This window comes from Spea bombifrons, chromosome 2 (assembly GCF_027358695.1).
Source record: "Spea bombifrons isolate aSpeBom1 chromosome 2, aSpeBom1.2.pri, whole genome shotgun sequence".
Lineage (NCBI taxonomy): Eukaryota > Metazoa > Chordata > Amphibia > Anura > Pelobatidae > Spea > Spea bombifrons.
The window spans coordinates 126,369,356-126,382,523 of record NC_071088.1 but is presented as its reverse complement, the minus strand read 5'-3'; the positions used below and the strand labels follow the sequence as shown (position 1 = coordinate 126,382,523).

The window sequence follows — 13,168 nt, the reverse complement described above, 5'->3', positions numbered from 1 at the left end:
GTAAGCAGGGAGCCGGAGGGCTGGGAAAGACACATTAACCCGTCCATTCATTTGCAGAGAGGGGAAAAAAAGGGATCCGTCAGCCATCATACGAATTAAAGAGCAGATGATGGCTGGAGCGTCCGATTAACAAATACTCAGTCACGGCTCACCTGTTACATCATAGCTAAATCATGTGCATAACACAATAATAAAGAAAAAATATAAACAAAATAAAGTTTTTTGGGGACTTTTCAACAGTACTTGGAATATTGTTTCTAATGGTGCATTTTGGCTACAAAAACGTCAAGTTTAGTAGAGCGAGTCCAACAACAACTTTAACCAGGGATAAATCAGACGTTTCTTTTTTGATAAATAATACTCTGCGTTTTAAATTGAACATCAATCTAATGAAATCCCAGCTGCAGAGGCATCCATTAAAGAACATCAACCAGAGCAAAGTCCGTTAATACGCGGCAGAAGGAGCAGTAAGAGGGTAAAGGTGACTGCTATCTGCAGGTTCCTTATTGCACATTTTTATCATAAAGTCACAGCATGCGAGTTATTACAATCGCTAAGCCATTCACTGTAGATACGTTGGCATGTGTAACAAAATACAATTAAAAGACGTTATTCTGCATGTTACCAAATCCAATGCAGCAGGTTGCCAGGGCAACAAAAATAACTGCTTGGCGCATTGGATTTGCAGGACATGGGGAACACAGGGTTAACCGTACAAAAAGTACAATGCACACCGGCAAGCCACCTGTACTTTTGGCATAACAGAGGCCCCATCGCCAAACAGGACACCCCCCCCCCAGCTGGGTATTCTGAGGCCCCAGTCCCAGCATGCTGAGCGAGACTGAGCATGAGGATGTGACATCACTTCCCCCACGCTCAAAGATAAGCAGCGCACGAGGAGCAGAAGAGCCGTCACCACAGTGTGACTTCCCCCTCCTGATCCAACAAAAGCAGAGGTACAAAAAAAAGTGCGTATGTTCCTGTGTGCGAGTGTTAGTGTGTTAAAATATGTTACTGTGTGTGAGATTTAGTGTGTGTGTAAGTATGTTACACACACACACTAACTCTAACACACCGTAACATACTTACACACATTAAATCACGCACCGTAACATACTTACAGACACACTAACTCTCATGCACAGTAACACACTTTCACACACACTAACTCATGCACAGTAATATACTTACACGCACACACTAACTCTCATGCACAGTAACATACTTACACGCATACTAACTCATGCACAGTAACATACTTACACACACACCAACTTTAATGCACAGTAACATACTTACACACACACTAACATACTTACACGCACACACTAACTCTCATGCACAGTAACACACTTTCACACACACTAACTCATGCACAGTAATATACTTACACGCACACTAACTCTCATGCACAGTAACATACTTACACGCATACTAACTCATGCACAGTAACATACTTACACACACACTAACTCATGCACAGTAACACTCACACACACAGTAACTCACCCACAGTAACACTCACACAGTAACATACTTACACGCACACTGACTCTCATGCACAGTAACATACTTACACGCACACTAACTCATGCACAGTAACATACTTACACGCATACCAACTCATGCACAGTAACATACTTACACGCACACTAACTCATGCACAGTAACATACTTACACACACACTAACTCATGCACAGTAACACTCACACACACAGTAACTCACCCACAGTAACACTCACACAGTAACATACTTACACGCACACTGACTCTCATGCACAGTAACATACTTACACGCACACTAACCCTTATGCACAGTAACATACTTACACGCATACCAACTCATGCACAGTAACATACTTACACGCACACTAACTCATGCACAGTAACATACACGCACACACTCATGCACAGTAACATACTTATATGCACATTCATGCACCGTAACATACTTACACACACACTCTCATGCACCGTAACATACTTACACGTACACTAACTCAGTAACTAAAGCAGTAACATACTTTAACACACACTAACTCTCACGCAGTGTATGTTACTGTGTGTGAGAGTTAACGTGTGTTACTGTATGTGCCATGAGGTAAAACACCCAAAGTCTAAAGACACACACACACACATTATATATATACATAGAATCTGACAGATCAGACCTGCCCATTTCTCCTGATGCAGAGACTCAGACGTATGCCATGCAGGTTTAAAGTCCCTCGATTTATTAACTCCTACCACTTATGCTGGGTGGCTGTTCCCCACTTATATATAACCGTTGCAATGTTATTGGGGTCAATGAATTAACCCCAGCAGGTCACCCTGATGACCCCTCACAGGCAGGTATACCAATATGTTAGACGGTGACTGAGGGGCACTTCTGTTTTAGGGGGTGCTTATCGGTGTGGTGTGACTGGGGGTTGCCAGCACTTACGTGACACTAAAAACAGCTACATAATCGGCTTTCCAAACACATTTGCTGTCGTTTCAACACACATTACTCCGATACATTCACACCCAGCGCACACGCCGAGCTCCTAGAACAGGGACAGAAAGTGGGACTGTCCTTCTTAAAGAGGGAGATTTGGTAAGTATGCACCGGAGAGCAGATGGCCGGAAGCCTAGTCACGCGCGCTCCGGTGCCACGGGCGCTCTCACCGAGTTCTTGCTAAACACGTCCAGCCTCCGCTGCTGCTTGACATTGAAAGCGGCCCCCACCGGAGACCAGCCGGTGCTGACTGCGCGCTGCGGTGCGACTGTCCCGACATGGAGCCGCACAGAGTACAGGGCGCGCCGCAGGGACAGCATGCTGCCGGGGGCAAGCCGGACGGCTACTCAATGAAATAAACTCCCCGGACACGCCGCGACACCAGCAGGCCCGCTAACCCCAGCGGCCGCAGGAAAACTAGCGAACGGCTACGACATGAAGAGCAGCCCGCTGATTGGTGGAGGATCAGGAAATGAGCATCAAATGGGCGGGGTTACACTGCTATAAAAGTTGTAGTAGGGCAACAGAATGAAGTGAAGTAAGCATGTGCGGCTACTCGGCGGATGTGTGTGTGGTTTTCAGAGTATTTACTATGAAAAAACCCCTTATATCCCAGAAAATAAGATATATATGTTATAGTTAAAGCATTCCATTTATTTATTCCATGATTTTTGAAACCATATACAGTAAAGTTATAATATAATAAAGTAATATATATTATATATATATACCATATTTGCTCGATTATAAGATGAGGTTTTTCAGAGCACATGCTCTGATAAACATCCCTCGTCTTATATTTGAGGTTGTCTTCTAATCAGACCTCATACATCTATTTCCCAAAGACAACTTCTGGATATGACGCTGAGCACGTGCACTCAACTTCTTTGGGCGACCATGGCGAGGCCTGTTCTCAGTGGAACCTGTCCTGTGAAACCGCTCTATGGTCTTGCCCACAGTGCTGCAGCTCAGTTTCAGTGTCTTGGCAATCTTCTTATAGCCTCGGCCATCTTTATGTAGAGCAACAATTCTTTTTTCAGAGAGAGTTCTTTGCCATGAGGTGCCATGTTGAACTTCCAGTGACCAGTATGAGAGAGTGTGAGAGCGATAACACCAAACTTAACACACCTGCTCCCCATTCACACCTGAGACCTTGTAACACTAACGAGTCACATGACACCAGGGAGGGAAATCGGCTAATTGGGCCCAATTTGGACATTTCTACTTAGGGGTGTGTGCCTGTGTGTTGAGTTATTTTGAGTGAACAGCAAATTTACACGGTTATACAGGCTGTACACTCTACTCTACACTACTCTACACTAATTTACATTGTAGCAGATTGTCATTTCTTCAGTGTTGTCACATGAAAATATATAATAAAATATTTACGAAAATGTGAGGGGTGTACTCACTTTTGTGAGATATATATATATATGTATATATATATATGTAGTTTTAGAAACACAATTTTATAAGCATAATGTTAAAAAAAAAGTTATATTCTGAAAAGATCAGTACTTTAAGTAGTAGTAGAATGTGTGTTGGGGAATGTAGCTCTTTGCTACAAAGTATTATTAAGTATTTCTTTGGGTGATATTATGATGGCGCAGCACTGTTGAATTTAGTTGATAAAAATGACATCACTCTCACTTGCCAATGGAGATAGCGCACCCACACATGCATTATTTGAACAATCTCAATGTATTTTGTAATCACATTTATTGAAGAACATTTTAACATTAGTAGCCTTTAGTCTGTACAATTACACTTTTTTTAATATAATAATTAGCTCTCCAACTATTGCTCCCACCATGGTTAGCTGGCCATAAACACACTCTTTTTCTTCCTAAGAACTTTGCTGAACATTGAAGATGGCCAGATACCTGTTGTCTATCCCTGGTCTATGTGCTATATTTGAATCAGGTTAAGGAAAGTGGATATAGCCATGTTGATCCAAGAAAACACAGAGTTATGGTCATATGTAATACATTTAATTCTAGAGTACTGTTAATGGAATGCAGAGAAGAAAAGAGACCTCCAAGGTCCCAAAAACATTTGCAACTTGAAATCTTTTTCTATATTGACTCAATGAAAATGAATCACATATAACTAAAGATTGAATCATTTACAAAAATTAGGATTTTTCAGAATAAATTTGCAAATGTATAAATCAGCTCAACCAATTAGAAAACCGGAAAATGTGGAGTCGTCATTGTCATCAGTATAAAGACCATTATTACTGTTGACGTCCTGCAGCCAAACTTCATCACGTTTGTTAAGCTTTAGAATTGAAGCTCCAGAAGCTTGATGAGTATTAGAACCATATACATGATACATGTACTGGACAATCTTATCATTATGTCGGAGTGAAAGGTGTACATTTTTCGAGTATACTGTAATTTGGTAGGTTATAAAATACAATCCATCTACCGGAGCAACAAATTTACCAGTCTCTGTGTTATAAATATTTTGTTCATTGTAAAAAACTTTAGTGAATTTAATTGGTGTGTTGGATGGCGGAGCTGAGGTCTTAAGACCAACATGAAAGGCGTAGACTTTACTCTTTTCAGGTGACCACGATGGACCTGGAATACCAGGAGGACCAGGAAGGCCACGGGGACCAGTAACGCCTGGTGGACCTACTTTACCTGGAGGCCCAACAGGCCCTGATTTTCCAGATTCACCTGAAAAAAAGTGAACAACAAAAACATAAGTTTGCATGCTCCAGTCTACAGCAATTTGGTTTCTGTAGTAAGTGATATCGAATTATCCCAGTAACAAAGCCCAAAAGATGTTCTTAATGTATGCAGCAGAAGACAATATCTATATATATATATATAATCTCACTTTACACTGTGGTGTAGCACATACCTAACTTTAAGACTTTAGTGAGCACGACACGTTCTTAAGTCAAGCAATCACAATGGAAAAAACGTTTGTGAAGCTAATTAATGGTTTAAAGAGATAAAAATGTATATGTGTTCCTAAGGCATTGGCAGAGAAAGACTATCTATGCAGGCGACTGATGGTCTCGAAGTATTGGGAATTATAGAGTTTATGGGGAATGTCTTCACAGAGAAGTATTATGCAGGAATAGTCCTTGCCAATGCTTCACTGTTTCTTTGCCATAGCTAAGGTGTAGCATGGCTCTACATGGAGTTTAATCAGTAACGCCTTATGATATATATACAGTATGTACACTTAGCTATACTTCATAGTCACCCGCAGGGAAAGAGAGGTCTTTACCACAGGAGCACATATCTCATTACTCTTATTATATACCGTATTTGCAAATGCTCTGAAAAATACCCCTCGTCTTATAATCGGGGTCGTCTTATAATCAGACCTTAAATAGGTCTGACTATGAGACGACTAAGATCCAGATCCACCGCAGCTGCAGGGGACCTGGATCCTCCTGTCTCCCCCCCGTCCTACTTACCGGTACTTCTGGGTCCCCGGTGTGTAGCTGGGGCAGTGTGTAGATGTCTACGCTATTCGCACCGGTGCGGGGAACTCTGATCTCTGACATTCGGGGAAGGTCTGCGAGATGGACGCAGACAACCCCCGCTGCTAGCCATGCCTCCTTCAGGGTCGTCTTATAATCGAGCAAATACGGTGTATATAGTAATAATTTCCATAATTATATGTGGACCGTGGTTGTGTTCATATCACATGCTTATTTTGGAGGCGCTATCTAACAGCCAAAAGTGTATTCACCATTACGTCAAAAGTTTCCAATATATTCTTAGTACGTACCAGGGTCTCCTTTCTCCCCTGGGGGTCCGTCTTTCCCATCTCTCCCAGTAAGTCCATTGTGGCCAGGCATTCCTGGGGCCCCTGGTATACCTGGGATACCAGCAATACATTCATTGTGTTTGTTGGCTGTCGGCTCGCTATACCCAGTGTGCCATCCTGTTACCAAGAGGATCACAACGAGGAAAAAAGGCCTCCTCATCTAAAAGCAAAATAAATAAAAAAACACAACGTATTGTTATGTTACAATGATCAGTGTAAGGTTTATGTTGGATGAGAGCTTTACTGTATTTGAGTAAACAATGTTATAAGAACATTACTGGGAATCAGTAGAACTATGAGTGATCACAACTACAGTGACTTCCATGTCTCCACTCCGGAGAAGTCTTTAAAACAAAAGAGATAACATTAGGTCTTGTCACTTATATCTAAGCTCTGTATCCATGTAATAGCAAAGAGAGGATGAACATCTTGCATAACAATGCCAGCGATAATCAATTTCAATTTCATTTTGTCGGGGGGAAAAAATCAATAAACAGTGTCTTTACTGAGCAACAAAAATACTTACAGCTCCTGCCTCACAAATGAACCGATAGACATCGACTGAGATGAAACGTTTTGCTTGTTGGCTTATACCACCACATTATTAACTCGGTTAGACAAGATTAACTATGCATTGTTAATGATAAAACTAAAGTGGGAAGCAAACTCACTTTGACGGGAAAATCTGTTAATATACAATTTACTAAAAAAAATACAATCCTACTGGAGCCAAAGGATTAAGGGAGGAGATCCAGAAGCTATTAGTGTGGTAGCCAGCAGCATATTTTGGCCAAGACTGACTAGGCCTAGGGTGGTAAGCCCAGGGGGGCGGCAGTCCCGCTGTCGCAAAACCAAGGGGCTTAATAGACCAGTTACAAGGGTAATCTCCCCAACATGGCCATTTACTCTATGGAGGAATGTGACAAACTGTCATGGCATCCACATAGGATGCGGTAAAAGGTGCTGTGTGCTGTGAAGGCCTAGGGCAGCACCCAGGTAAATACACCACGTGGTAGCACCATGAAGCCTATTTTGCACCATGTCCAAATTATAACTTTTTAGGGTGAAACTAACTTTGTTTTGTGCTGCCTGTATTGCCAATGCTAATGTACAACAAAGCTTCTCAACCTGGGGGCTATGCGCCCCTTACTTGCTTTAAAAGGGCACAGAGTTTGTAATGATTTTTGGATTATTCTGAGTCCCCATAACAGAGTTTGCCCCTCTTCTTGAGAAGATTAGCATGTGCTAAAAAGGGCATATTTGCCTTTATCCTAATCAATGAAAATACCGATATTAGGGAAATGTTGAACTATGTAATCATGTTTTTTAATCACTACATAAATCCGGCTGCTGCTGATCTCAGCCTTAATGATGTGAGCGTTTAATGTAAATGTCTCTAAAATAATTACACTGACGGACAAGCTATGAATAGTTTTACATTTACTTATATTAAAATTTGACAGCCCCTACATCTTGGCCATCAGATAGTAGAGAAAAAACACACATGGTGGCGGGCAAAGAAGATAATAACGATGGCCAATATATAATCGGATTTACAAAGCTTAGATTTTAATGTTGAAACGGTTGGAAATGTCAGCAGTTATAAAGAGGATTTTGTACTGTTAGTTTTGTACAGTTGTTTTACCCTTTGGGCCGCTTTACTATTGACCTGACCCCATCATAGCTATTCATCCATAGAGATAATATTTAACAGAGTTACTGGAAGGGTGGTGTATTATGCTGAGGACTTTTAATCTAAATCTTATAAACATGACTCACGTGATCTGGTAATTATTTAGAAAAGAACAAGAAAAAACTATTTCCATTAGTTCTAAATACCTAGATAAAACAGCCCATTTTAAAGTTATATATTATTTACAAAGTGGTTTCTGTGATCAGAACACTAATTTAGATCATGTTGTTGGATTGTAAATGCCTAAAGTAGGCTTTTTAATGGAAATCCTTGGCAGCCTGTTCTCCACTCTGAGACTAATTTTCCAGTGAAATAGGTTTCTGGACGCAAACAAAGAAGAGCAGGGTACCAGGGGTCAGGACCAGGGCAAGTAGGTCGGGTAGGAGCCCAGTTGCAGGGCATACCAGGGGCTCTGTCTGTACCCCTTGAGGCATCATGACTGGTAGGTAGGTACAGACAGGCACACAACAGAAGGAAAGCAGGACTGGGACTGGCAAGGGTGATGCTGAGAAAGAACCAGGCAGAGACCCGAGCCCTCTGGCAGGCCATAGGACTGGAAGCCCACTGGCAGGCCAAACGGCTTGGAAGCCCCGGGCAGGGCACATGGCTTGGAAGCCCTCGGGCAGGGCACATGGCTTGGAAGCCCTCAGGCAGGGCATACGGCTCGGACAGGTAGGTGAGTCTGGGACACGCCGGAGTCTGGTGCACAAAGCTGGAATGCGAACGTAGCCAAGGTCATACACAGGAGATCAGAACGAAGTACACAGAACGTTATTTGCAAGCAGTCTAACAGGAACCAGGTATATAAGGTCAGGGCTAAAAATAAGGTCAGTGCTAAACTCAGGTAACATGGCTCTGCTGTCCCGAGTAACTAGAAAGGGGTGCTCCACTAGTTGCTGCAGTTAGACATGACATTGTTATAATTATCACATAGCCCAGGCTAGCAGGGTGGAACCCTGACACCAGGGAAAGTGGACAGGAATTAGGCAGAATGTGGGTTGGAGTGTTTGGGAAGTTGGTGTAGCTACAGGCTGCACCCCTGCCAGGAGACAAAATAAATTGATTCGGGGACCCAGGAAAGCAGGTCTTCACCCAGAGACTTCCCAGGTATGCCACTTTTTAAGGGCACCTGATTATAACCCTCGTTTTGGTTAAAATAAGGATTAAGAAGAATCTCAGAGAGAAGCCAGTTATGTAAGACCTGATGGGCAAACTGATGTTACAATACTTATTAAATGTGTGCTTAAAGGTATTTTATTAACCAACTTTTATTTTAATAAATGCATGGGACAGGCATACGGCTATCTTGAGAACACGTCCAAGGGTCAAATAAGATTTTACAGCAGGGCAAAAATGGTAATAAACAAGCACACCACTAGATGCCGCCAGAGTTCATCATATATGTAAGACATCAGCACAATTTATAAAACCTAACAATGTTTAGTCATCAACATTCAATAAACGAAAATAAACTGCAAAAGTTCGTACATTTGTCGGGATTCATTCGTTTTTCACCACATGTAGCCTATTACAAGCCGTTTTGGCGCCATTACAAGCCGTTTTTGCTCCCGTTGATGAGGTAAAGTGGGAGGGGCTATGTGTGGCCAAATGACTGATAGGTAGAAGTAGCCAAAAAAGTGGGAGGTGGCCACATTGATGATTATGGCTGTGATTGATGGGTCCAACAACCTGAAGGAGTTTTTCCTTTTTTTTTTACTCTGGCCAATCAGCATTTACAAGGGGAGGGGCAAGCATTAGATATATAAGTGTGCCGACGCCATTTGGACTTGTCAGTGGCAGCAGTTACAGACTGACGGGAGTCGGAGTGTGAGACAGTGACAGTTAACTTAGCAGAGGCTGAGAGTGATGGTCGTTGCTCACCTACCATACTGGAAGTTAATGATTGTTTTAGTGCAAAAAATGTACAGTTGTGGGGTGGATTGAAGAAGCTGTAGTGACTGCTGCAGTGCATTACAGGGAATGCAGCTGACAAACCTGTGGAAATGTAAATTGCTCTTGATAAATAAATATTGGTGACAATATAATATGTAAAACACCAAATATTGGGGAAGTTCAGCTCCATGTGCCTATCATATGACAGTCTTTGCCTGCCCAGGCCCAGGGCTCTACTGCTGCTGCCACTGCACCTCTTTGACTGTCCTAACTCTGGTGGAAGTGTTTTTTTACATTTCTATAATGAAAGGTCAGTCCAGAAGGAAATCAAAAAGGCCCCCGAATTTCAACTGAGTTGAACGGCCACAAAACAGAATTTGTTCCCCAAAAACACAGCAAACACTAAATGTAATTTTTGTCTGAAGCGATCTTGCTCACCTCGCACATGTCTAGTGCAAGATATATCAAAAATAGCAGGACCTGTAGGACCAGTGATGGAAGTCCTGGCATTCTCTTTCCACAGCATCAAAGCTGACACCGCAGGCAGCGTCGGACAGGGAAATAGAGACCCCGTTGGTTCTGTACAGACCCAGATCTGCAGAGATGGTGATCAAAGTGAGAATAAAATGGTTTGAATACATTTATAGAAATAGACGAACTTGAGTCCAAGGACTGATTGTGTTTTACAACAGGAAGATGGACCGAATGGTTCTTATATTACTGGATCCCCTTCACGTTACCAAGAAGTCATCTGGGTGCTCTTGGTTGCAAGACTTTTTTGGAATCTGTAATATCTCTGGAGGGGTCTCTCTGGTCATGTTGCACTTCATGTGGAGTATTATTCTACTAGTGGGATGTTGCCAACATAAATTGGGTTTCTTTTTAGCTGGTGTGTTGGGTTACGAGATGTATTTGCTGTAAATTTTGTTTTTAAAACTAGTTTTTTATATTTATCCTATAAAAAACAAATTTTCCAAAGATTTCATTACCTGTAATACTAAAAAATGTCATATACATGATTACCTGCTTAGCCAGTAATATAGAATATATAGGCCGCACCAGTCATCCTCTCAAATGTTGTACTAGTAGACATTTTCATAAATGCAATGGTGGGGACAAATATTTTTCTTTTTTAGGTGTAGAAAAGTATAAGTTAGGTATCAGAGGTGGTAATGTTGAGGCCCTTTTTATGCGTAAGGAGGTATTTTGGATTTAGTATCAATAGAGAACGGGCAATGAATTGTTTCATTGATTTTTGATTTTATTTGCTACCAGTCTGCCCCCCCCCATTATGTCTATTACTATTGTGATGAACCTACCCTAATGATATAAGTAGTTGCTTGCTTTATTTGAATCTAATTTTATGCTATGGATTCCTATGATTAATTCATTTGAATTATTGGCTTTTTTCATATTTAGATTTAAAGATTAGATTTTGAATTTACTTGTTTATGAATTTACAATGATGCTTTATTTATATTTAACTTAACACGTATATACAATCTCTTTTATTGATATAATTATCACAAGATTTTATTTTCATTTATATTTACATTACTTACTATAAGTTTCATGATTCTGTATTCACGTATATATGCCATACATTTATCTGTGTATTTGGCGTATTTACGTGCTGTTTTCTCATGTTTAGTTTATGCGATTTTTATTTATGCTGTAAGTAGTTGTTCAGGTGTTAACAATCTAGCCCTTTGAAGGTTTCTTGATTTTGATTGGCTGGACATTATTTTAAATACTCTATTTTTTGTGATAGTCTATGATTAAGCCCATACGGGCGGAACGCGTAAGACAAAGACTCTGTACTTTGCTCGAATGGTCGTACAAGAGGATTAATAAAGTTTTTTTGGTTTTAAATCCACGCTTGGATATATGTATATTTTCTTCCGGATCGTGCCGCAGATATCCGCTCACATTCTTTTAGTTCTTGCCTTGGGCATCTCCTCCTTTTGTTCTTGGTTTAGAAGACTCTTTGCTTTTTCATACGCTACAGATGAGGTGACTTTAAGTGACCTGTTAGAAGTTGGGCAAGAACGTTTCGGATATCTTGAGTAACAAGAAAGACACTTAATAAAGAAATAATAATAAGTCTACAACACAAAAGTAAAGAATAAAAACAAAATGACAACTGCACACATCTTTCAGGTTACTTGTTAAATTAACAAGCACTTTAAAAGGTGAAAGGGCATTTGGAAACCATTTCAAGTAGAATGTAACAAACCGTTCAACAAAGCGTAACAGTAAAGTCGTTTCAGTTACGAAAAGAGCCGCACAACAACAGTTCATTACAAAAAAATAAAAAAGGTTCACGGGTTCATATTAACACTGACTTGAAAAAAATACATTTCAGCGTTAACACTCCTATGGATCCCCTAATTAAACATGTCGTTTGCGGTCATCACCCTTTTAGTACCAATCTGTGCCTACCCTACTGGCACTTGAAGGGTTATACCATCCTTATCATACAATTAGATAATACATATTTTTTTTCATTATGAAAAATACAACAGAACATTTATGGAGCACAAAATAAATAACATGTCTAATTACAGCAGATACAGTTGCTTGAAATGGAATATGCAAATTTATATAGCAATTTCAAGAGGGTACCAGACGACTTACGACGGCAGAAATCCAACCAAGGCTGCAATGCTGTAAATGTTCACTAAGAAACACAATGGCCAACTAAAACATTCATTTTTTTATATATACACATTAGATTGCAATAAAAAAGGTAACCAAATTTCAATCTTTTGAGCAAAATGTTGGGCATTATAAGAATAGAACATGTCATTTTGAAGACCATCTGCAGTAAAGCGAGCATGCATTCAATTTTAAATTCAACCTACTCTGAAGCTCAGTAGAGTTCAAGCAAAACCCAGAGCATGCGCAGCCCTTTTCTGCCTTTGGCTAGTAAATACCTGTTTCGCCTGCATCCCTTATTTGCCAACATATGGATTTCTATGAATAGAATCCTGTATTATGATACACACTCCAGATTAAAAGAAATAAAAAAAAATATTAAACATACATGTCCTGCATTGTTCAAGCATTTGGCTGCGTGACAACCTCTTTCGATGGTAGTCAGCTGTCTGTATATATTCATTTAGGTAAAGATGGCAGGCCGCACATTTTGAGTGTGTTCCTGAATATTGACAAGTGAATCACAGGTTTCACAATTTCAATAAGAATTTTAGGTTTTCCACAAGATTTATCAAAAAGGCTGAAAATATGAACGGAGCATTCAGAATACCTACAAGACATCTTAAACATT

At 40.6% G+C, this 13,168-nt stretch overlaps 2 protein-coding genes across 2 annotated transcripts in view; both read right to left on the bottom strand.

Annotated features, from left to right (window-relative positions):
- The window catches only part of MIPEP (mitochondrial intermediate peptidase), a 42,019-nt gene extending 39,094 nt beyond the window's left edge, over positions 1–2,925 (bottom strand). Inside the window, exon 1 of the mRNA XM_053456420.1 lies at positions 2,669–2,925. Within this exon, the coding sequence (XP_053312395.1) occupies positions 2,669–2,818 (150 nt within the window). The 5' untranslated portion in view covers positions 2,819–2,925. The remainder of the gene's footprint in view (positions 1–2,668) is intronic.
- A 1,255-nt stretch (positions 2,926–4,180) lies between these two features.
- LOC128473847 (complement C1q and tumor necrosis factor-related protein 9-like) lies at positions 4,181–10,697 on the bottom strand. Its single transcript, XM_053456072.1, has 3 exons — positions 10,620–10,697; positions 6,255–6,453; positions 4,181–5,182 (listed from the first exon to the last, which is right to left on the bottom strand). Exons 1-3 carry the CDS (start codon positions 10,695–10,697, stop codon positions 4,674–4,676), a joined length of 786 nt encoding a protein of 261 aa, XP_053312047.1. The 3' UTR covers positions 4,181–4,673.
- Positions 10,698–13,168: the final 2,471 nt, after the last annotated feature.

Bases quoted from the DNA above. Each gene is read 5' to 3' on its own strand.
- LOC128473847 (XM_053456072.1), bottom strand. From the start codon at position 10,697: ATGACCAGAGAGACCCCTCCAGAGATATTACAGATTCCAAAAAAGTCT. The intron at 6,454-10,619 runs GTAACGTGAAGG...TTTTGCTTTTAG, and splicing joins AGCACCCAGATGACTTCTTG to ATGAGGAGGCCTTTTTTCCT. The intron at 5,183-6,254 runs GTACGTACTAAG...ACTTTTTTTCAG, and splicing joins AGGGGAGAAAGGAGACCCTG to GTGAATCTGGAAAATCAGGG.